The 26,587-nt window shown below is 37.8% G+C and overlaps 1 protein-coding gene and 1 long non-coding RNA gene across 2 annotated transcripts in view; one reads left to right on the top strand and one right to left on the bottom strand.

Moving 5' to 3' along the window:
* The window catches only part of CDH19 (cadherin 19), a 183,755-nt gene that overhangs the window by 150,719 nt on the left and 6,449 nt on the right, over window positions 1–26,587 (top strand). Inside the window, 5 exon segments of the mRNA XM_050938808.1 lie at window positions 872–1,125; window positions 3,761–3,897; window positions 14,176–14,297; window positions 22,982–23,099; window positions 25,402–25,653. Of these exon segments, the coding sequence (XP_050794765.1) occupies window positions 872–1,125; window positions 3,761–3,897; window positions 14,176–14,297; window positions 22,982–23,099; window positions 25,402–25,653 (883 nt within the window).
* The window catches only part of LOC127044264 (uncharacterized), a 794,940-nt gene that overhangs the window by 124,127 nt on the left and 644,226 nt on the right, over window positions 1–26,587 (bottom strand). The window lies entirely within an intron of this gene.

Genomic DNA, 26,587 nt, shown 5'->3' on the forward strand with positions numbered 1-26,587 from the left:
GAAGCTTCAGTTGTATATGGGACTTTTTTTTAGCATCACATAGGGAGAAAAAGAGTTAGCTACTAGAACTGAACTGATGGCAAGGCTTCATTTTAAACCTTGCAGGGGAGGGAAAAGACAGAAAGTAAGTTCATTCAGTTGGTTACCTATGTTCTCATGGTATGGAAAGCCAAAAAATACTCTGTGATGGAGCTAGAGAGCACAGGGTATTTACTCAGACAATGACAGCACTTCAGTGAAGTATGGGAGACTAAAGAATTTGCTGTTGCTGTCTTTTGCCCGTTTGGAACAGTTACAAGGAAAGGAAGCTCTTTCCTAATATTTCCTGTTGTAGTTTGTATTACTAATCCTGACTAAACAAATGGTATGACAGACAGTGTGGTGAGTTATTTTCTTTTTTTTTTTAAAGGGGAGGCAGAGTTAGTTTTTCTGAAGACTAAATTGTAATAAACTCAGTTTGAACATCTGAAAGTTAATTAATTCCCTTTATTCTACATGAAAATGTATATGCTGTATTGTATAGTGTTAACTCTACATGTGAAATAAAGGCATTAAGTGCATAACCTACATTAAACATGTGACAAAGTAAAGTATGGTATCCATTATAATACTATTAAATCATAACATCAGAGCAAACCAAGGAAATCAATCCTTAATAGTGAAAGCAAACTAAAGTAAGACACAGATTAATAATTAATCTGTTATTACAATGTGTATATATGCAAGTAACTGCTTTTAAAACATTCCCAATAGAAGTGTACCACTATGTCTTGTCTTTAATCTTACATCAGTCACTAATGTATTATTAATTTTCAAATTCTAAAAAAAAAAAAAAAAGAAATATTCCACTTCCAACTTTGTTTGTCTACAGAGAGTGGATTTTGAGAGCAAAAGGAGATACAGTATTAGAGTAAAAGCTATTAACAGGCAAATGGATGACCATTTTATGAAAGAAGGGCCCTTTGAAGACACAACCATTATCAAGATCAGTGTGGAAGATGCTGATGAGCCTCCAGTTTTCACCTCACAAAACTATGTGATGGAAATCACTGAAGGGGCCACAAATGGCTCCTTTGTTGGTGCTATAACTGCCAGAGATCCAGACAATGCCAACAGTCCCATCAGGTACACACTGTAAAATGTAAATAGGTATGCTATGAGGAAGTGATTTAAAAACCAGGGCTGAGATTTTCAAAAGGGCCTCAAGACTATTTAAGTGAGAAAAATTTCCAGGGGACTCTTTTGCATTCCACAGGTCTGTGCATCATGAATGAACTAAAGTTCACCCACGTTGTGATAGCCTTAAAGCAAATAGTCTGGAATAGTAAAATGTCACTTCCTTCCCTCTGGGCTTAATCCTGACCCCTGCACAAAGCCTGAATAAATGGGTTTTGTAAATCAATTCTTCATACTACTCAGTGGATGGAAAAATAGATCAAATAGTGGCCCTGTAGAGGATATGGAGCAACAGCAGAACTGTGGTGCCATGTCCACAGCTAAAACCTCAGATCTGCAGTAGCACAGATGTCACTGTGTTCTGTATAATTGCTGATCCACTGGCTATGCCTCTATCCCTATTCCAGTCTGCTACCCAAAATTTCCTTTAGAGAGGGGCAGAGGGAAATATTGTAGTGCAGTGCTGTTTTAGACTTGGGTAGGAACAGCGTCTACTCCCACAGCCGGGATTGAGCCAGCTTTGTGTAACATAATTGTACCAGTTCCCTTCTCTTTTAGCTTTCAAGGATTGGTATTTTCCCCATAGTGAAATGTTGTAGTCAATGATTCTACAAAATATGTATTTCACAAAATAGTTTCACTGTATCTTGCAGCAGGACACAATTGATTCATCTTTAGCATATGATTTATAATTAAAATAGCTTGTAGAGTCACTTGACATCATTGAACACCATTTAATTTAGACAAAGTAAGGTACAGGATAAACTAGTTTAGTGCAAAATAATCCACTAGTATGGATTAAGTTTTCAAGTTCTTTGTAGCTGACATACTCTATTATCATCTATGCTTCAATAGACTATAGATTTCCAAAATTTTTGTCTTTTTAAATACTAGTTTCCTATTATATTGACTTATCCTGGGGTAAAATTAAGTTAACAAAGTACAACATGTACAGAATTTTTCAAAATGCTTGGGTTTTTTTGCTTGGAGAATTATAGCATCTGTACCAAAACATGTAAATACTGTGAATATTTATAACATTTGTATAGTATATTTTTTCAAAATAAAATATTTCTCTAGGGGTTGCTGTGATGTACATGTGTATCTATTGCTCCAATCCAGCAATGTTTAAGCAGGTTTATTGCACCATAGACTTCCCTTAAGATGGAACATTTCATTTCCCAGCATGCATTAACTATGATTTTAAAACATACACATGTATGTTCTGGGGAAAGTATATGCATATACAGCCAGTTATTCAATAACAACTCAGCTGTCAGTGCTTTCTTATCATACAAAACAAAACAAAACCAGGCCTGATTGCCATTATGGACACCAGTTTGCAAACAGCAATATATGTTATAATTAATAAAGTATATTTAAAACAAACAAAAGTCTGAAATCAGAAAAAAAACCAAACAGAAGCAACAACAAGAAAAGATTGTGTGGGGAGGGGAGATGAGAGGATACTCTCAAATGAAGTATGTTGGAAGCTGAGTTACAAATCCCTGAAATAAGAGTTTATAAAAGAGACATTGAGAAGCCTCTTGCTAAACTGAAGTGAACAGATGACAATCTATTATGGTAGTTATTGGATTTAATATTTTACTGATTTTCACACAGGCTGCATGATAACTATAAATTAAAAGTTAGAAAGTCATCCAGGCACTGGCATTTAGTAAGGGCTATCAGAGAGGAGTCCTAAGTGTCAATTTGTAATATAAAGGCTTTATCAAGCAAAATGAAAGCTGGAGAACAAGAGGGAATTGTTAAGTACGGGTATTCTGAACAGGACCAATGCAGACTTTCTGAGTTTGCGCAAATTTCACATCCAAGAAATAGCCACCTACTGTGCCTTATGAATTAAGCCATTTTAAAAAAAAAATCCAATAATTTAAAAATATCTGCCATTCTAATTTATGTATTTGACTTCACGCTCTGCTTTTTTTCATAGTCACACATATGTAGCCAATGATAAGAATTTAACTATCATTCCACTGCATTTTGTATGTGTGCATATGAACATGGCATGCAGAGCTTTTCAAATGATGGCTGTTGCGGTGGAGCTCCAAGTTGGGCTCGTTACAATCATTTCTCACTTTTGGATTTTGTACCTGAGGTTAGCAGACATTTTGTTATAGATAGTCAGATGCCTCTCTTTTTGCCTAATGCTCATTCCTTTGACATCATAACATGTCAGCAACAATAAAATAGATTTACTATTATACCTCTACTTAGTTGCCAGTGTTATTCATTTCACAAGTGGCATTTTTGCTGTTTCTTTTCAACCAAGTCATTCACCTGCTGTGACACCGACTTAGAAATAAGAATGAATAATGCATTTTAGACTCAGTTCACATTAATATAGATCTGAGGCATATTTAGGTTTATGAAAAGAAGAGCTTTGATCTTGGCAGCAGTGAATTTTAAATAAGTGTACGTTTTTCATAATTTCTAAGTTGCTGCTGCACGCATTTACATGTACGTATCCACAGCTATTTTCTCGATTGACAATAGCTTTATAAGTCCTTGTTTCAGATGGAACATTTCAGTATTAGGCAATCTCTTTACTTTTTTGGTGCAGGTATTCTATTGTCCACAGCACGTATTTAAAGAGATTGTTCAGCATCAATGCACACAGTGGAACAATCATTATAAATAAGCTTCTGGACCGAGAGACAGCTGCTTGGCACAACATAACTGTTACAGCCACAGAAATGAGTGAGTAAGAATTTAAGGAACACTATGTTCTATATCCTGCATGCACTTAGTGTAATTATTATCTGAACATCCCTTCTTTTAAATGGACAATACATGCTACTTTCTCATTATATTGCTGTTTCTTGTTACATTAAGGAGTATTATTAAAGTGATGAGTTCAGTGGAAGCAAGATGTTTTTGAGCTCCAAGGTCTTGTGCTCTTTCATAAAAGATGACCTTATAAAAAAAGAAGAAAAAGAAGAAATTGTAATTAGATGGAGACTCTAACACTTTCAAGTTATACTGAAGCATATGAATTGCTCCCCCAGTGCAAGATCTTATGTTAAATTAGACCCTGGTTAATTTCACTCCAGATTTTTGACTAGTGTAAAATTAGCCAGGGTTTAATTTAACACCAGTCAGAAACCTGTATTTCAAATTAATGGTTAATGTCGGGCCTAAATCAGCTAGACTTCCCTACAGTGACAATTAAATCTGGGAAGCATCCTTTATATAGATTTCACCTGTCAGTTTTTTGTCTGAAAGTCAAATGCAAATTGCTTCTGTTTGTGCTTTCAGTTATCCAGCTGCCCTATTTTTGAGACAACATTATGGATAATGTTGGATATTATTTGCTTGCTAATTTGGAACTGGATATGACAAAATGTGTTTCTTCCTAGTTAAAATTAATCACATCATCCACAGGAAGAGAAAAGGTCAACAAAATAGGAGGATATCAATGGACCAGCTACTTATTGCCATGCATTTTTAACAACTAGCATGTGGTTCAGACATTGTGTCATATAAATTTGTTTTTTTATGATGACTATTTAGAAATATGAGTAGGACAAGGTGGTGAGGTAATATCTTTTATTGGACCAGCTTCTTCTCTCTGGTGACAGAGACAACCTTTAGAAATATGTTAATCCAATATATTCCCCATAAGAAAGCATTCCCCATATATATATACATACATACATATATATATATATATAATATCAGAATAGTAGATGCAATAGTGAGCTTAATATAGTGAAGTTGGTAGCAATATTTACTACAATCCTCATTTTATATTTTTGAATTGATAGCCTTGTTTGACTTCTTGTTTTATCTGTGAATTTTTAAACACAAATGTATCTTCTTTTTCACTTTGTTGGACAGCTGGCGGGTGATACGGTGTAATGGAAAGCACCTCTGGGATATTTTTGTCATACCTTGAATAGGTCTATGGAAACATTGCAGGATGACTTCAGTCTAGGATTGTGACTTTTCTGTTTAGCTAAATACTAAAAAGGGAGAGAACCAGATGTTACAATTGAATAAATGTCTCCTGAACCAGAAGAAATGCCAAGGGTTTCAATGTCAAGAAATATTAAGATATGTGTTGTAAGAGGAGGGAGCCCTTCTCATTTTGCTATATTTATTCTCCAGCTCTTTAATGATAATATGGTCACCATTTAATAAGATGATATCCAGAGGTATTAAAGGTGTTTCACATTGGTTTGGATATGCTTGAAGATGATTTACTTTATCAGTTAATAACATTGAACACCTGAAATATAATCATCATGTCTATCCTGTGTACTTAGCAATCTTTTCTTGAAAAACAAAGAAATTACAGGTTAAATTTTGGCTCCATTGATGCCAATGGCAAAACTACCATTGATGACAATGGAACCCGAATTTCATCCCATATGGGCCATGCACGGTTACAGCTTCTTTGCACCAACCAGGTGGCATAAATCCAGCTTCAAACCCCATAAGTGTCCTGGCATCTGCACCATAGTCAGGCCTCCATCTCCCACCATTTCTCAGTCTAGAGGGCTGAGGGGCACAGGGACGATGTAAGTTTCATTAAGGAACGTGCATCAGTGGCACAACATATGGTTTGTCTACTTGTACCAGGTCTGACCTTGAGATTCTCAGAGCCAGAACCAGCTGCTTAATGACCCTGCCTCCATCGTGTGCTGAGTGGAGTTCCTACTCAAGAGTGAATCAAGCCCAGTATTTTCTGTCTCTTGGTAGGTGTTAATCTGCCTACATAGAGTACACAATTCAAACCAGAAATAATAGCACCTAATAATACAAACAGAACAAGAAAACTTGAGTCACCAAACTGACTTGAAGGTGATTTGTTCATTCATAAAAGGAAGGTCATTAGGGGCCAAAATGTTTTCTGCCTCCTATTTCTGTCAATTGAAGTATAAATCTCCATCAAGTACTTCTGATGGTAACAGCTGACTGAAACATGGGACAACTTTGACTCTAATTTGTTATTTCTTTGCATGTCCAGAGGTGTGGTTCACTACCAGCTCTAAGTAGTTACCAGTAAGAAATAGCAGAAAGGACTATTTGTCCTGAATAGTTCAGCACACCACACCTTTTATACAGAGCTTCAGAATTTTCTTTTGACTACAGAATTCACAACACTCTTCAGCTCTTAAGCGTGGAAGGTAAAGGATTTAACTCACCACTCCAGTTTTGTCTAATAAGTGTGATTTTTTCGATTAGCCTGTCAATTTATATACAGTTCTTTTATATTGTTACCTTTTAGCATTACCATTCAATATTTCCTTCCTGCTCATCTCCACTAGGAAATGAGGTGGGAGAACACACAGTCACAATCTGGCTTAGCCTAATCAAGTAAGTGACCTGATTTTTTTTTCATTTAAATTTTATTTACAAGTGAGCTTATTGTGGGGAGGGAAATACTCACTGCCTTGTTTCTCTCTTTTTGTCTTAGGTTTCCAAGGAATTCTTTTCCCTGATGGTGCACTTTAATGCATTTCTCCCACCAATGTTCACATTTCACTACCTGATTCAATACATAGTATAATTATTTAGGTCAATATTTTCAAAAATGAATGCTTATAGATATGGTCCTAAGTTCATAGGTAGGCCCCTAAATGCGTAGCCTGATTTTCAAAAAGGCTGAGTAACCAGCAGCTTCCACTGAAGTCAATAGGAGCTGCTGCGTGCTCAGTACTCCTAAAAGTCAAGCTACTCAGACTAAGTTTGGGCATCTTCCTATAATTCCAAATATATATTTTTTTCATTTAAATCACATTTCTATCTTTGAAACACTCTCCACTCCCTCCAGCCCAATACTCAGCGTGAAAACCTGGCCCCATAATAGTCAGTGGGAATTTTGCCATTGACTTCAGTCAGGCCAGGATTCCATCTGTAAGTTTTTCTTTGTTTCTCATTTTAATTAATGCTTTTAGCACAACACTCTTCTGTTTGCTTCCTATTACAAACACACACACACACAACCTCACTCCTTCCAGTCTGATAAAAAATGCCACTGCCAACACATAGGGTGACTCCAGTCAGTCACAGCAACGGAGAAGATTCTGGGAAGTTTTACTCATATTCCTCTTCTCTTTCACACGGTTTCTGGCTCTGGAATGACTCTGGACAATAGTGGACATCGTCTTTCAGGCATGGTGTGGTGCATGTCTATGCTACTGTGAAGCAAGTCCACTCCCTCTGCCTTAGCTAAATTGTTACAATCCATCACATACTCCTCCCAATTAATCAGCAGTATCACAACTTTGTTTCACTCTCTTTCTTACAGCTTCTGTTAATAACAATGAATTACTTTGAAATCCTTTTTGGTTTACACAGTGATGACTGAGATACCTTTACTTTGTTATGTTGAGTATAAATGACTTATTGTTTTCCTTAGAGCCCTCTGTTTCTTCCCAAGTGCATATTCCTCTTGGCATCATGATTAGTCCTAGGCTTTTTTTTTTGCCTACCTCACTTTGGATTGGCCTTTGAGAGTCCAGAACTTCTTGAGTTCTCTGCACCTATTGGATAGGATTTTATCACTGGGGCAATCACATGATGTTAGCAAACTTTGTTTTGATTTCTGCATGATTTGGCCAGTTTGGTCTCCAATAATTACTGTTACAATCTTTTTTTTTTCCCTAAAGAACCTTCCTGGACACCAGCCACTCTGTTACTGTGAATCTCTGACTGTCTTGGAATCTAGCTGTCTCTCAGCTTTCTCTTTCCCTCCTGCAGACTGTGTTCTGCTTAGTAAATGTTCTGCTTACTGTATCGTAGGAGCTGAGTAATATAGCTATGCTCAGATGCAGACATCCTCATTTTCTTGTGCAATGGATAAGTGGTGAGACAAGAGGTATGTCTTTCTGCATAGATATTGAAGTCTTTCCCTTGCCGTGCAATGGTCTAGCCAAATGCCACCTGGCCAGTGCCTGGGAGTGCAGAAGCAACTCTGTTCCCCCTGCTACCTCAGTTAACATGCCCTGGACAGCTATTACACAGCTGTGACAAATAACTCAATAGTACAATATTTCCTCTCAAGAAAAAACTCTTCTGTTCTCTGAGGAAGGTGAGAACTAGCTAGCTAGCTAGTTCTGGCTAGCTGCCAAATTGCCATGTGGGATGGTTCTGGCCAAAAGCTCAGAGAAAAGTTGGGAATCTACCAGTAGAAACAGAGAAACACCTAAAAACACCCAATGAAAGGGTAACTAACTGGGGAAAGAAAACAGGTGTGAATGGTAGTTCATGGCCAGGAGGAGCAAAAAAACTTCCCACACTCACATTTGCAGGCCAATGAGGTGCCCATGCAGCCTATAAATGGGCCAATCAGGCTCTGAGGGCAGGAACTAAAATCCCCCTGCTCCACTCAAGCTCTGCCCATGAAGCTGTCAGGAGGGATGAGTGAGAGGCGCTTCTATTCCCTCCTAAGCTAGCCAGGAACTCAGAGATGTATTTCCTCTGCCATCCCAGCCAAATCTTCTCACCACATACCTGTAGCAAATATGGTGAGGGCTGCAGTGTCAAAATTGTTTTTAAGAAACATGATTTTTTTCTATGCTTATATTATGTAAAAAAACTAGCCCAACCATTTTTATTAATGCATTCCTGATCAATTCTTATTAACAGTAAGCATGAGAAATTTCATCTCAAAAAGAAATATTTCAAGAAAGATATGAAGGGGTTAATATAAAGAGTTATCATGAACTTTGATGCCTCCTATTAAGGCTTACCATATATCACCCCAGCTCCATTGGTTTCAATGGGGCTCTGCCTCTACTCACCAGTTACAGATCTGATTTAATTTATTTACAGTTGTTATTTCTGATATCATTCCCTCTTGCAGAAGACTCAGAAGTCATCAGCTCAGATTCCAATGTTTGTTGTAAGAAACTAGTGAGCTGCACATTTAAAAATTTGTTTGTTTGTTTGTTTTGCTGTTGATCTTTATGGTCCTTTTGACTCATTTTCCTGAGTAGAGGAAGCAGCCTGTTGGGAAGGCTAGTCAGCAGGCAGCTTATGCTAGCTCCTAACAGTTTGCATTGTCAACTACTGTGAAGGGTCTTGCCAATATCAATCATGCTGTTTAGACAGACCAGGTTGTGCCATTCATCAACAAGAATGTACTACAATGGTTCTATTCACTGGAAAATATTATGCTTAAGCTCCTGATCCAATAAAGCACCTGGATTTAAGCACATTAGTATTCCTGTTGACTTCAGTGGGACTATTTATGTGCTCAAGTGCTTTGCTGTATTGGGGCCAAAGTAGGTATGTTTATTAGGGTGCCTGTGACATGTACACTCTTGAGTACGTCTCTTTCTCTCAGTAGAGGTTTGATCCAGTAATGTGAAGAGTGCTTCCAAAAGTTGTTGATCAACCTCAACTGCCCCACTCTTATTGACTATAGGAGACATTCTGTGAATCTTTTAATAAATGAGCAAGAATATTTCTAGATCTGATTTGCATACAGATTATGTACCAGTATAACTATTTTGATTAGAGTGTGATTTTTTTTTAATGGAGTAGTTATGCCAGTACCCTGTGACCCAGGAACTTCTTTGTGCCAACTGGGTGAGGGAATGGGAGCCAGGTCCATGGAGATTTACAGGGATCCCCTGGGTCAAATATGTGCACAATAATTCACAAAAGTATGGTATGTGAGATTTCTACTGAGAGCCAGTAGCTCACTGGGCATCATAATTATCTCAAAACGAATGTACAGATAATAGCTAATGAGTTGAGTATCTATACTGGAAATTATGTTCTCAGTGCCTTGGAGTTTGGGTAAACATGGTGACATGCCTCATACAAGTTCCTTCTAGGCAGAGGGTAATAGACACTATCTCACTGGCTGGGAATTGTGTCTTGCCTGCTTCACATTATAGCTCTATTTACATATTGAGCTAAAATTTGAAGCAAGAGACTGTGAACTATACGAGAGAGGATATTTACAGGAAGATATAAAGCAGCAGGAGGGAATATTATTTACAAGTAAAGACAGTGGATTGTTGGAGTGTTTCAGGGGAGCAGAAGTACCCCCTGGCATCTTTCACTGAGGAGGCAAACTGGCAGCGTGACTTATCTCATGAATGGAAAATAAATCCTGGTTGAAAATCACTGCAAGGTCGTTGGGGTGAGCATTCATCTGTAAAACATGAAAGTGGGAAATTAAATAAATCTAAGTTCCTGAATGTGAGTTATGATTTTATTTTATATGTAATCATCATTTGTTTCCAATATTTCTACTTGCTATCATTTGAATCTTTACTTTTTGTTAAATAAACTTTTGCTTCGTATCACTATGAACATATCTAAGTGTTGTGTGTTAAGGAGCACTGCGATCTAAGAGGAAAATTGTAAGCTGCTACTTTGGAAGCAGCAAATCTGTGAAGTCTGTTTCTAATGGACCAAGGCTTGAACACTTGAGGGAGATGCTCAGAGGGGTTGTAGCAAGCCTATCACTAACCTACTTGGGGAAAGTGGAGCCTGCTTTGGCTAGGAGGGGAGTGCTTGTGTTTCTTCTGGCCAATGGAGTCAGGGAGCTGACACATGGCAGGCACAGATGAAGCTTCCTCATGCTAATGGCAAGTGGTAGCAAGGTGTCTCTCAATCCTGGTTACCCCCAGGAAGCATCACAACCCACTAGTGTGGACACAGTTATACCAGTAAAAGATGTCCTATACAAGTGTAGTTAAATCCCCTTTCCATACCAGATAAAGTTATAAGTGCAGTTACACCAGTGTAACTGTATCCACACTAGGGCGCAAGTATCAATATAGTTAAAATGGTACAACGTATGCATATAGACAAGATCTAAGAGTTCATCTTTTCATATGTATGCATATTTTGAACAAAGCTGAATCAGAAGACTGTCTGTTACAGCTATCCCCCTATTCCATTTTGTTTCTTACAGCTGTCCCCATACTTCATTTGGTTTTTTTTCTCCTCCTGTGGCCGCCTGTCCCTGGCTTTAAGTTGTTTAACAAGAGCCATTGCCCTTCTCAAAGGGATGGCCACTTGTGCTGTGTGCTAAATGGGACCACTGCCCTGTTCAAAGCGTTAGTCCTGTTATCACCTCGTTGAACCTGGGCACGGTGTAGGGCAGGCAATGTCCAGAGCTGCAAGACCTATTGTGTTTTTAAGATCCTGGGCATGAGTCATAGGGCTCATGTGCTTTTGAGTCACCTATTGCACAGGACTCTGCCCAGACATGTTTCTGTGCTCACCTGCAGTCTTTTCCCTGTGCCTCCTACCCTGTGACAGAGGGAGCCTATCAGGATTACTGGCGGGAAACTGCCTGAGTTTGCCTTTAAAAACAGACATTTTTGAAACAAACATCAGAAAGGTTCCTGCATTGCTGCCTGATCTGATCAGCCAGGGGTTTTGGGGGGTCCTTTCTCCGCTCTCGTTTTATTTTTGAGAGTACTCTCGGTTTTTGAACCCCCCCCCATGAAGAACGAATTGCTACCTGATTATTGAGACTATACCGAGCCCTCCTTGCTTCTTCTGATGTTGCTGCTGCTTCTGCCTTTGCTGCTGCCTTGGGGACTGGTAAGAATCCCTCTGTAAAAACTTTCTATACTTTTATTTTATTACTTTAGCTGCTGGCTCTGTTTCCCTAGCACACAGACTCAAGCTAAACCTTGATCTGTGTCTTAAAACCTCTCTTAAACTCCGCTGCGCTTTGCTGCTAAAAATAAGCTTGTGCGCTGCTAAGCTCTGCTCCCTGTTTTCAGCTGTATCCACTGCTGCAGCCACCATCCTTTGGCTTCCTTGGGAGCTGTATCCTGGGCACATACCACTCTGCCCTCTGTAACTTCCCCATAGCATAAGGTGCACCATAGGTTTTGCTTTTTTAGTTTAATACGTCATAGTTTGTTAAGATTGTAGAGCTTGTAAGGTTCACCTGCCTTGTTATAGTTTGCTGTTTTGTTGCTCCGTATAGTTGCTTGTTATAGTTTTGCTTAGAATTGTGATATTTGTTGTTTTACCTAGTCGTTGGTTAAGATAGATAAGGTTTTTGCTGTTTAAATTCGTCTTCCCGCTGTCCCGATCTCTCCCTGAACTTTCCCGTGTCTGTTTTTCCCCCGCTTCAATCTCCCCCTCTGTGTACTTCTCCGTGTCTATAGATAAGGTTTTTGCTGCTTGAATTCCTGTCTGTTTTTCCCCCGCTCCAATCTCCCCCTGTTATAACCCTTTGCTGCTTTTTCCCCCGCATCTGCACTCTCTCCGAACTTCCCAACTCCTTGTTGCTTCCCCGCCCCCCCGCGTCTGCATCACTCTCCGAACTTCCCAAACCCCTTGCTGCTTCTCGCACTGTGAAACTTCCCAAACCCTTTGCCGCTTTTTTTCCTTTGTTTTTGGTGTCTGCTTGTTGCTTAAACCTCTCTCCAGCCCTTCTTTACACTTCTCCGCTGCCCCTTCCCTACCGAAGATCACCATCACGCTGCGCCATTGTCCTTACCTCGCAGGGCTTCAGAGTCTCTCGCTGCTTCCAGCCGCATTCTCCTCTCATCTGTTGCCACTAATCATTCACTCCCCTCCCTCCTCCTGTTCCTTAACCTAGCCTTAAGGTACACTCTTGCAGATTATCTGCTGTCCTAGCCTCACAAATTAAGTCATTAATTTTCTTTTATACTGTTACATTGCATAATTTCACTTATCACCCATATTGTATTATTGCACGGTGATTCACATTTTACTTGTAATTATAACACTCCATTGGTTGCTTCCACTTTTCTGATATACTTTTGTATTTGCATTGATACCATTGTGTTACATTGTGTATAAGGCCACTAACCACTTAATACATTCTATCTAAGATTGTTGACCATTTTATATAGAAGCTACCATTTTATTTTGCATTTCTTTTTGATACGCTTATTGACTGTACTGTATCCCATAGTGCTGAACCCCACTTAGTGAACCCCACTGTTAGAACTCCCTACACTGTTCAATAAGAAGAATCCCCCCATCATTGTCTATTGTAAACACCCTATACACCCCATCCCATCGTATTTCATTGTTAAATTCCCACCACTTCCTTTTCCCTTTAATAAAGAAATTAATTGGCACCCCGCCTGTGTGGTAATTGCTCCCCAAGGTCCCATATACCTGCTGGCAGGGACAAAGACAAAGGTGCTAGTTCGGGAAAGTTTGAAAATATTCAGGTTTCTGCACCCATCTATGTGCTTGGAGGCTTGTGAATATGTTGTTACCCATGGGCCTCATTTCTCTAGAATAGTTTCTCAACCTGTGGACATGAACCAGAGGATGGTGCATCCATCCTGATTGGTTTATGGCTAGAGCTGGTAGGATATATTTGAAACAGTGGGAATTTTGGTGAAATATGTTTATGCCCAAACTTATGAAATGTCAAATAAGACCAGCTCTAATGGCGTCCATGGCTCTAGTACTCTACAGAGTTCTACATGGGCAAAGCCCTGTTACATTCTATGGAGCTCTCTGCTGGTACAGCTGTTGACCAGCTTGTAGTATCAGGTCCCATAGTTTCCTTTTAAAAAATAAATCAATTTATAATACAAATCCAGCATTTAATATAGAAAGCATTGTGGATGACTAAAAACAGTTTTGAAGTTAATTGCCTTATTTAAAAACATGGTGGTTTGTGGGAGCGTGTTTTTTAGACAATGAATTAACAGAATATAATAAAATAAAATAATAATAATAATAATTAATAAAGAGAGATTCTGCTTTACAATTTTGGCTGCTTCTCCAAATGACTTACAATATCAGAAATTCTTCTTGGTTAGAGATACAATCTTATAATCAGAGGTGTTACCTTGCTAAAATAATTTTACAGCACAATGGATTGGAATACCCAATGTAATATTTTGAACAATATCTGTGGGCATCAGTAAGGATTTCCTTCTCAGCTGAAGACTGTCATCACTTAAAAGAAAATTTGAATAGCCTCGTTTCTTGAAAATATGCAGCGGGTTAGACTGTAAATATTGATTCTTAACATCCTTTTCTCCTTTCATTTAGGAAATCCAGAACAAGTTTCTGAAGTAACTGTGTATGTTCAAGTTCTTGATGTTAATGACCATGCTCCAGAATTTCCAAAACTCTATGAGATTTATGTGTGTGAAAATGCAAGATCTGGACAGGTAGGAGACTGAAAATTTGTTGTGTAGACATATTGTTTCCCTTTATAGTGATCTAAGACATTTGGCATAGGGTATTGCTATTTGCTTTAACCCAGTTTATTTCAATATTACAAATGCAGGGTAATAGTATAGAGTATATTATTTCTTTACAATAAGAGCAATATCCCTGGCAACCAAACAAGGAAACATAATATTAGATAGGTAGAGAAGAAAACTGTTAAAAAAAACCACAATTTTAATATAATTTAATGTCGCAGAGACAAAATCCTATAGGGACTGAGATTTGCTGCAATTGCGTATACCATTTTGAGAGAATTATTCATAAGACCATAAGAACATAACATAAGAACGGCCATACCAGGTGAGACCGAAGGTCCCTCTAGCCCAGTATCTGTCTACCGACAGTGACCAATGCCAGGTGCCCCAGAGGGAGTGAACCTAACAGGCAATGATCAAGTGATCTCTCTCCTGCCATTCATCTCCATCCTCTGACAAACAGAGGCTAGGGACACCATTCCTTACCCATCCTGGCTAATAGCCATTTATGGACTTAACAACCATGAATTTATCCAGTTCTCTTTTAAACGCTGTTATAGTCCTAGCCTTCACAATCTCCTCAGGTAAGGAGTTCCACAAGTTGACTGTGCGCTGCGTGAAGAAGAACTTCCTTTTATTTCTTTTAAACCTGCTGCCTATTAATTTCATTTGGTGACCCCTAGTTCTTATATTATGAGAATAAGTAAATAACTTTTCCTTATCCACTTTCTCCACATCACTCATGATTTTATATACCTCTATCATATCCCCCCTTAGTCTCCTTTTTTCCAAGCTGAAGAGTCTTAGCCTCTTTAATCTTTCCTCATATGAGACCCTCTCCAAACCTCTAATCATTTTAGTTGCCCTTTTCTGAACTTTTTCTAGTGCCAGTATATCTTTTTTGAGGTGAGGAGACCACATCTGTACATAGTATTTGAGATGTGGGCGTACCATGGATTTATATTAGGGCAGTAATATATTCTCCATCTTATTCTCTATCCCCTTTTTAGTGATTCCTAACATCCTGTTTGCTTTTTTGACCACCTCTGCATACTGCGTGGACATTTTCAGAGAACTGTCCACGATGACTCCGAGATCTCTTTCCTGATTAAATGTAGCTAAATTAGCCCCCATCATATTTTATGTAGAGTTGGGGTTATTTTTTCCAATAAGCATTATGTTACATTTATCTACATTAAATTTCATTTGCCATTTTGTTGCCCAATCACTTAGTTTTGTGAGATCTTTTTGAATTTCTTCACAGTCTGCTTTGGTCTTAACTATCTTGAGCAGTTTAGTATAATCTGCAAACTTTGCCACCTCACTATTTACCCCTTTCTCCAGATCATTTATGAATAAATTGAATAGGATTGGTCCTAGGACTGACCCTTGGGGAACACCCCTCTCCATTCTGAGAATTTACCATTAATTCCTACCCTTTGTTCCCTGTTTTTTAACCAGTTCTCAGTCCATGAAAGGACCTTCCCTTTTATCTCATGACAGCTTAATTTACATTAGAGCCTTTGGTGAGGGACCTTGTCAAAGGCTTTCTGGAAATCTAAGTATACTATGTCTACTGGATCCCCCTTGTCCACATGTTTGTTGACCCCTTCAAAGAACTCTAATAGATTAGTAAGACACGATTTCCCTTTACAGAAACCATGTTGACTATTGCTCAAGAGTTTGTTTTTCTATGTGTCTAACAATTTTATTCTTAACTATTGTTTCGACTAATTTGCCTGGTACTGACGTTAGACTTACCGGTCTGTAATTTCCGGGATCACCTCTAGAGCCCTTTTTAAATATTGGCGTTACATTAGCTAACTTCCAGTCAATGGGTACTGTAGCCTATTTAAAGGACAGGTTATAAATATTAGTTAATAGTTCCTCAACTTCACATTTAAGTTTTTTCAGAACTCTTGGGTGAATGCCATCTGGTCCCGCTGACTTGTTAATGTTGAGTTTATCAATTAATTCCAAAACTTCCTCTAGTGACACTTTTTAATCTGTGACAGTTCCTCAGATTTGTCACCTACAAAAGCCAGCTCAGGTTTGGTAATCTCCCTAACATCCTCAGCCGTGAAGACTGAAGCAAAGAATCCATTTAGTTTATCTGCAATGACTTTATCATCTTTAGGCGATCCTTTTGTATCTTGATCATCAAGGGGCCCCACTGGTTGTTTAGCAGGCTTCCTGCTTCAGATGTACTTAAAAAACATTATGTTATTACCTTTGGAGTTTTTGGCTATCCGTTCTTCAAACTCCTCTTTGGATTTTCTTATTATACTCTTGCACTTAATTTGGCAGTGTTTATGCTCCTTTCTATTTGCCTATTCATTGTCTTTTGGAATACAGCTAGGCCTAAATCTTTAATTATGCACCCTGATCAAAAGCCTATTGAAGTAAATTGAAGTCCTTCAGGTCCTGTTAGCATATTTTAATGCTTTAACTAAAAATGCAATGATAGCACTGTAGTAAATAATATAATGTACAAAGATTTATATGATCAATAATTTTTCATTTGTTCATAATTCAAAATATTTGTTTCCTTTTCTGAAGTTACTATTGTTGCATAACAATGTTGTGTGCTGATGAATTGCTGTTGTGTTCTGCCTCAAAGATTACTTCTTTTCAGGAGTAAGTGAAGAAATCTCTGAATTTACATATAATTTTTACAGTGCCTTGGAATCCTCTGTGAAGAAAGGCACTGCAGAAAACAATAATACACAATAATGAGTGAAATCTCACCATACCTTCTGAAATAGGAAAATAATATTTGCCATATTTTACAGATGGGAAAACTATAGAACAGATTTGTTAAGTCACTTGCTCAACACCAAACACTCTTGGAAGGAATAATAAGAAATTGTTACTGAAATGCATAATTATCACAGTCAATGATTATGATGTTTTACTTAGCTTAATGGTATAAAAAAGAGATTGTTATGGCTCATGTGTAATACACATTTTACCTTCCTTTACTTTTAACAGATTGTTTTCGTAGGCTTTCCAGATAGATAGACAGAACAGAACACTGACATCAGTGGGAAGGTTTCCATTGATTTCAGTTGACTTTGATCAGTCAGTCAAATACAACCCCTCTTTTGGGCCATCTTTCTGCAACTAACTCTATGATGGCCCAAGGTTGAACACACATTGTCAATTGTAGATCAAAGCTTCTGGGGCCATCACGATAAGCTGGAGTACTTGAGGTAGCTTCCCCGCTATTTATATCTGAAAAAGGTGTTGAGGGGTATTTTCAGTGAAAGTCTCCTACCTCTGGAAATTTCTTCCTTCCTTAGCCTGGGAGAGCTGGAGTTTGTTTACTTTCATGATGCACTGCAAAGCTTACCTATATTCTTAGGTTTTGCAGGATGGGGAGGAATTATTGAAGGGGGAAAGTTCCTTATGTTGTGGGATTTGGGGGATTTTATTGTTGACATCAGTCCAGTTTGTAAGTAAGTGAAAACAAAAAGCGAACATATACCAATACATTATTTGTGAATGATTCAAGATCATAAATGGTCACATTTTAGAAAACAAAGGAACAATAGATAACAATAAATAAAATAAAAATGCCCTTTTGCTTAGCCAAACTCAAAGACAGTGGGGTGATACTATAGCTTATATCTAAGAACAATGCTAACCTTCAATTACATTTTCTTTTCTTTTTACCAACCCCCTTTCCCGATTATTAAAAAGTTCTCAGTCTATTTTTAGCAAATTACTTTTACTCTCATTTTTCCTTTGTTATGTTATGTTTTCTCGTGAGAGTTACAGATATCTTGGAAGTGGTTCAAATAAAAGAATTGAATTTGAGTCGTTGGGACTATCATCTGAAAAGCTTGACAATAAAAATGAATGTAAAAGAAGATGGATATTTTTGGCTATGGTCCAAATCCATCCATCAGGTTTTAAGTGGATTTTTCATTATCCATTTTATGTTATAGTTCTGCACCTTCCTATAATCCACACATCAACTGCATCATAGCCAGGAAGGCTGCTTCCTTTTGCACATGGAGAAACCACTTTCACTGCACTACCAGTATTAAATCCATTACTTTCAAAATAACTTGAGCATGAAAGATGCTATATAAAATAAAATACTATCCTATTATAGCTATTTCTAGTATCAGATCTAATAGAAAATATTAGTAAACCATGTGACTGCTGGATTCTCTTTGGATTCACATTGGATCTCTTTGATTTTACAACTATATATATAAATCATAGGCTCATCCATTTTAGGAGCTTGTTGACCACACTGTGACAGTTTTTCTTTATTGCTTTTACTACAGTAGTTACAAACTCTATTGAATTCTATACCAAAATCTATAGAAATTGCCAGTAAGCAAAATGGACCAAATACATCCCTGGTATAAGACCACAGATGTCATACCAAGAGTGAATTTGGCCCAGCAAGTCTTACTTACTGGGCATTAATGAATTGACTCTAGCTCAAAACTGCAGCGTGAGAGCCTTAAATGTACTACATCAAATGACTTTCTGGGATAGGGTAAGTGAGTTGAGCATCCAGAATGTGTCCAGTTAGATGTGACTCCTAGTCTTTCTTCATATCAGGCAAGAAGCAGATTTCAGCTGAAGGCAAGCTGCACTGAGTTCACCTACATTTCGAGTTAGTGCTGTCTTCTCGCATGATATTTGTTTTGCATGAATTCCTATAATTTTATGATCACATATGAACTGACTTTGATGTTGTAGTTTACTTTGCAATTTTACTTACTTGATCCAAAAGCAGAGTCTATGTAATCTGCACTTTGAATTAGAGATCAGAAAAAAGCCATGTATTTACCCAACTACTTAGCATATAATAAAATAACCAGCAGTTACAGTGCAAATGAAGAGAATTTATGTGATATTAGCTCCCTATAAAATGAATTGTTGCACACACACACACACAAACCCTCACAAAGAATATCAAATTGTATATAGAACTGGATGTACATAATTCAGGTTGAAAGTGAGCAGTTTGCAAAAATTGACCATTCCTAACAAGCCATGTTTTAAAAGAATGTTTGAAATCAGGAGAGAGAAATTAATGGGTAAGACCACATTTATTATTTTACTTTGGTATGTCTATTGATCATGTACAAGTAGCACATAAAAAGCAGTGATAAGAAAACAGGGAGGAAGAGAAATGGGGATATCCCTAACTGCATCTGCTGATGCCTTGGAATCCAGCTTCTGGTATTTTGACAGGGTGTGTACTATGGACCAAGTTGCCGTATTGTAATTATGGTTACCTAAAGCGTGAGCTTTTCCTGACCACATAGTTGAGGCTGATCTGGTAGAGTGTGCTCATAGAAGAGTTGTGCAAAAGTGGAAATAATTTCAATGAATTTTAAGGATGCAACTTGTGAATAATTTCAAACAATGAATACAGTGGATAACTGGTTGTGAACATTTAGCAAAATTTCTGGCATGCCCATGGTTTACCCAGACTGACAGCTTCATCTACCTCCGACAAATTTGGCAAAAAGAGCTGAACTTTTGTGTAAAGAATCAGTGGGCTTGGCCACTCAAAGGAAAACCCCAAACCACATCTCTAAGGGAACAAATAATGGATACATTTCAGTTTAATAACAAATGCACATTTTCAAATTGGCTCCTAGATTATTAGAGCTTCCAGATTAATGAGCCTCGAAATAACATAATTCATGGCAATTAGATTTAAATCCAATCAGCTAATACAACCTTATAAAAGCAATACCTAACCTCCTTATCTTTTTTTTCTCACATCAAACACATAGGCTTTGTAGACCTTGATTCACAAGCAGTTAGTGCAGAACTTTTCAAACTGTGACGCTGCCTTTATTGCACTGAGGTGCCAGCCTGTCCCAGGTTAGATGCAAACAAGTCTAGGGAGACTGGAAAAATATATTTTTTCTTTCTGGATCATTTTTACTTCACAATTAGAAAAATCAGAGATGTCTGTGCACTCACAGTCCTTTATAGACTTATATGGTTGATGCTGATTCCTAGTAGGAATGATCCAATAAGAAATAAAGATTAAAACATTTCCCTGCCTATATGTTGACAGTATTTCTTCAGTTCTAGGATGAAACTCACAAGGTACATGCATATGCTTAGAATAGTCATAAAGAGGCAGGTTTCCCATTTACCCCCACCCCTTTTTTTCCTGTCCTTTTTTAAAAAATAGCACAGACATAAACAAGGACAAAGTTATCCTGTTATTATTCCAGACTGAAAATTAACTTGTCTAAGAAGTATTAATTTTGATTATTTATAACTGATACTGTGTGGAAAAAATATACACAGATGCACACATTTATTTATACATTATTTATTTATCTAGCTATCTATACATGAATTAATAGTGAAATAGCAAACCAGCTCCATTGATTTGAAACTGCAGATATTTTGAGAATTCCAAACATGATGGATTTGTAATGTTTTGGTTCCTGATTAGATGGCTATGTTACTAATCAGCACAATGCAATTGCAAATTGAGAGTATCACAACCAAATATATAATTAATAGTTTGTGTGATGTTGCCAATCTTCAATGAGCTCCACGTGACCAAAGTACATTGTCTTTGTGGAGATCACCGCTGCATCAGTATCTTGGTTAGCTATATGGTTAGCCAATCATGAAATAAGTAACCAATAAAGAACACATTGCTAATTATGAGGTACCAATTTTACAATCAAATAGTCAAACATTGAGGCTCAACTTTCATTTTTCTTGAAACGCACATTAGTAAAGTTCAAAATCGATGGAAAATGACCATGCAGCTGGCATGAACACAGCCAAATTGTAATTTGCTTTTGAATTTAAGCAAATATTTGCTGAATACACACAGCTATACAGTTTTGTCAGCTATAGGCATTACCATCAAAACTGCTGAAATAGCCGCTTTAGTGTTGAGTACATGATAGAATAGCACGGGAAGCTGGACCATGGCTTCCTGTCCTGTACTGGTAATGTGCATAAGCAAAGGGCTTCATTCTCTAGTTCTGTCAATATTGCACTGTCTGTAACAATTACATTCACTTTTCAAAAGATAATCTTGCATCTATTCTCATAGTAGTGTTGAGGAAGCAGCTTTCCCTGCTATGATTGGGGCTAGTTTTCAGTCCCACCCTTTCTGCATGTTTGAATCACCCAGGATACTCTTTAGTTCTGAGAAAAGAGGAAACATATGTAGAGGACACCCTTTTGTCTGATGTGGGAGACATCCCATGCATTAGCAATTGGTGCTCTAGCACTGCCGCAATAAGACTACATAGGACTTGTCTTTCTCCATGGGATCTTTACACAGATGGAAGATGGCTTGCTCACATGAACAAGAGGGGGTGCCAAGAATATGGGGCACCCACAACAGCAGCATATCCTGTTGCTTTCACAATTGCCTCGTACATTCCTTAAGTATCATAGCAGAAAAGACAGAAAATGTGATACTCCCATGATTATTATCTTGCCTAAAAGGAAATGATATTTATGTTTATTTAGAACTTTGAGTGGAAAATATTTGTTTGTGGGGAGATTTTCAAAGACATATGGCAGTTAGGTGCCATTGGCTAAGTGCCATTTGTGACTTTGAAAATCTCCACTGTAGCACCCAAAACAGTGAGAGTCTCTCAGCTTCACTGTGTTCAATGGGAGTTGAGTGTACTCAGAGTCCTGGAGGCTCAAATCCATATGCGACATGAAGAAATAGTGACTGATAAAATAGAGTCATGTTATTAAAAATGGACATGACAATTTCCAAAGTATCAAAGATTCAGGTCTGGATTTTTGGTTTGGGTCCTTATCCAATTAAAACATACTTTTAAGAAACCAGTCTCTGCTAATGAAAGAAACAAATTGGCTTTTGTAGAGCTCTGTGAAGTTCTTCATTGAATGTTGCACTTGATGATGCATGATTCACTGAACTGATAATAGTGATAAATATTTGCTCTTTGCAAGCAGAAATATTGCTCATTATATTAACTTCAACTTGGTTCTTTATTCATAAAGATGGAAGATATTATTTTCAGTGCTCAGATGTTAATTTTGACTTTGTTCTTTTGCAAATGACAATCTGCTTTGACACATTTGTAAATAAAGCCTATTTTGTTTTCTTGAAAACCAAAACAAAAACTTCCATAATCAGTCTATCATAATTTCCAGAATCAACAATTCAGCACATGGATTTGTCACCATCTCTCATTTACTGCTACTATAATACATCAGTTGAATGATGCTGCTGTGTTTGTGGGCTGGAGGGAAATAGCTTTTGCATTGGAGGGTTGGTTCAAATGGAGAATGATATATTTTTCACCTTGCAGGAAAGAGGAAAGGGCAAAATATTTTATATAGGATTCTTGTTTGCATATGAAAACTTTATTTACCCTTTGCATTTTGATTCTGGAAGCTATTTACATTATCCTAGGTCTTTAATGCTTATCTCCCTCAAATCAACATAAAATCAAGTGGCATAATGGCAGGACACTAAAAATACATTAGAAAACCAATAACCTCAACAAGATTGCAATTATACACATTTATTTGCAGCAGAATTTGTAGCCTCAGCAATTCATTATAATGTCTGATATGTATTGTGTTAAAAGAAAATAAATTGTGTTTATTCTTAAATAGTCATGTATGTCAATGCTTGTTTGCAGCTAATCCAGACCATCAGTGCAGTGGATAAAGATGATTCAGTAGAAGGCCATCATTTTTACTTCACTCTGGCTCGGGAGGCCACAAACAACTCAAATTTTACTGTCAGAGATAATCAAGGTAGTGTCATTCATGTAGCTTTTTAAAAATCCCTTCATGAAAGATTCATGCTTTAATAGTGCTCACATCACCATTTTTGTATACTTGTCCACCCATATAGAGAAATGTTTGGTGTTAAGTTTGAAATAGGGCAAAAGAGTTATCATGAGCAAATTTTAATAATAAATAATAATAATAATAATTAATAATTCAATAACCTCATGTAGAATAGTTCTTTTAGAATCCAAATAACTTTAATCAACAAAAGAGAGTATCACAGAAGAGAGAAAAATACTTAGCACAAAATCAAGAAAAACAGATTTCTATTACTTAATAGATAGTTAAATATACCATGTGTTATGGGACATAACTTCAGCTCCTAAATTATCACATGTTGGTGTTAAGGGAGAAAAAAAAAGAATGTTTTACAAATAAAATAGAGAAATGCTGTTAATAAGGGTCCACTCCTTTACGCAGTTCAGCAAAAATAGAATTATAAACAGAAGTACAATTCACAATTATGTAACTTGGCATCCTGTTACATTTAAAACTGTATGCATTGATTACTGATGACATGATATGTATGACTACTCTGCATATCCTAATGCTGAACTATTTTGGTATTGATCCAGATGCTTCAAAAGAATGGTCACCAATTGAAACTAATCTGAAGGGAAAACTTACGTTTAACAGCTGGTGATATTGCAGGAAAGATGACCAGTTAGTCAGTCTTCTGAGACTTAGAAGAGCTTTTTTAAACTCAACTAAAATACACATTACTTATATTGGCTTTGCTAATTATTTTAATGTTCTGGCTAGGTGAATAAATCAATGGGACTAACTTTTGGAAAGTTCACTTTATAGGAAAATAGTTTTCTTAATGTCTCCAAAAGGAAAGGCAATCTTTTAATACGTATTTAAATTCCTGGTTCTCATTTACCTCTGACCCACTGCCAGGAGGTGGAATGCTATGTAGCGTTGCCAGCTTTCTAATCGCACAGAACCAAACACCCCTGCCTCCTGCCCCACATATTTTTCCAACAAGCTACATAGTTAAAGTGTTTCTAAGCCAATGATTTTCAAACTGGGGTTGCCACTTGTGTAGGGAAAGCCCCGGGGGGCCAGGCTGGTTTGTTTACCTGCCCCGTCCACAGGTCCGGCCGATCGCAGCTCCCACTGGCCGTGGTTCACTGCTGCAGGCCATTGGGAGCTGCTGGAAGCGGCACAGGCCGAGGGACTTACTGGCCGCCACTTCCAGCAGCTGCCATTGGCCTGCAGCCGTGAACCGCAGCCAGTGGGAGCTGTGATCGGCTGGACCTGCAGACGGGACAGGTAAACAAACTGGCTTCTCCTCCCAGGGGCTTTCCCTACACAAGCGTCGACCCCAGTTTGAGAAACACTGTTCTAAGCTGAAATGTTCCCTGGCCAAAGAAGCAGAAGCACACTTGGCTCCTGTTTTGAGGTTGTGGATGCTCACAACCAAGTTTGTCTGTCTCTCCCTGCACACACACACATCTGTCAGAAAGCCGTCCTTTGAATGTTGAACCTTTTGATTAGCCAGTTATACAATATGCTCTATAAGCAGCTGGATAAGATGACAGCTGGTTGCATGGGTCCATTTCAAAGGATCAGTTAATCAGTTTGAATATGGGCTAGGTGTTTTTTTTCCCCTATTGGGTTTGAACGTTAAAACAAAGTTTGCCATCACTTCTGGAGTATTTTCATTGAAGTAAATAGTTACTCTGGATCTACTGATGTAACACAGAGCAGATTTTGCCCTCCCCCAGTTACGTAACCAACAAACACAGACATGCGGACAAACAAAACTGAATGTTTGTGTATGGGGGTGGGCAGAGTTGTTCATTTGTTTTGCATACTTCATTGAAAAGCTGGTTTTACAAAACAAAAACTGGGGGTTGTTTTGATGAACCATATCAATATTCCAAAGTACAGAAGGTTTGGATAAATGGCTTTGTATTAGGTCCATGTTTATATTAATTTACTAAAAAAATATCCTGTATAAACAGTCATGAATTGTCCCTGGAAGCTAATTTGCATGGTGCATTGTAACTGATGCTTTTTTAATCTATCAAAACTGAAATGCCTATCCCGCTCAGAACACCCTGCATTTTACCTGGTTTTGCTGATTTAACACCCATTTAAATCAGTAACTTTCTCCCCACACTTCTCTTTCCTCTCCAATGATATGCACCTTTTCAGAATGTCATTGATTGCAAATAAGGATAAGTTATTAGCCAGGTTTTTTAATTTATTTATTTTTGTTAAAGTGACAAATATCTGATACAGATACTTCATCTTCTAGATAACACGGCTGGAATTTTTACAGCAAAAAATGGCTTCAGTCGACAAGAGCAGTTTGCTTTCTTCCTGCCAGTCCTAATTGTAGACAATGGAACCCCCTCACTTACCAGCACAAACACCTTAACTGTCAGCGTCTGTGATTGTGATACTGAAGCTAGTGCCCAGTCTTGTCGATTTGGAGCTTTCATGTTTTCCATGGGTCTCAGCATAGAAGCATTAGTTGGAGTTTTGGCCTGCATACTAGTAATATTAGGTAAGAAAAAAATATTTATGTGTCCTACTGCCCTCTTCTGCTATATGCTAGACTTGATCATTTGAATAGAGGTTCCTTGGATTGGCTGAGCTATTTAAGCTGTTGTATTTATTGTGTTTCACTGATTACAAATCAAATCGGTTCGGTTTACAAGCAAAAAAAAAAATGTCTTTGTAACTGCCATCCCTGAAAATCTGGCCAAAGTGTAGGTGTGTTCCTGTATGCACATCTATCATCAGCTGTCATGAAGATGTGGAAGGCTAAAATCTTGTCTTAGCACACGTAAAACTAAAGCAGAATTTAGCCTTACAGTTGAAATTTAGCTGACAGTTCTACTGATGATGCATGAGAAGGAACAGAATCCAATTCTCTCTACCATAACTGTATGGTTCTCTAGAGCTAAGATAATTTGTTACTGTTCCTTTTTATTTATTTTTGTCGTAAAAGAGGCAGCTATGACTTTGAATACAAACAGAGTTGATCTGTTGAATAATAAAGTGACATATTTACATAGTCACTTCTTCAAATACAACCACTCGTATGCTACTTGTTCCTCTTTTCTGCCCCCACCCCACCAGGGTTGATACAAATTTGAGAAGCACAGTGCTAGGCTTATTGTCACATACAGTGTGTGCACCTAAAATGTTTCCTCCATTTAGATGGATTCTACTAGTTTGAGATACATTCCCTATAAATATAGGGATAGAGTATGAGTCAACCCCTTATGCCTGCACAGGGATGAAAGTTTAAGCAAGAAGCTTCCGTTTTGGCATTGCTGCGAAAGGACTGCTCACAGTAGCAGGCCCTGCACTCCTTGCACTCTGAGAGCGGAAACTGTTTGCTTCTGCTCACTCCTCAGCCCATCCCCATTCAGAGTAGAGCTAAAGCACAAGGGGAAGCAATCTGGTCCATCCAAACTTTCAGTGTGAGTTTG

The sequence above is a fragment of the Gopherus flavomarginatus genome, chromosome 2 (assembly GCF_025201925.1).
Source record: "Gopherus flavomarginatus isolate rGopFla2 chromosome 2, rGopFla2.mat.asm, whole genome shotgun sequence".
In the NCBI taxonomy this organism is placed as follows: domain Eukaryota; kingdom Metazoa; phylum Chordata; order Testudines; family Testudinidae; genus Gopherus; species Gopherus flavomarginatus.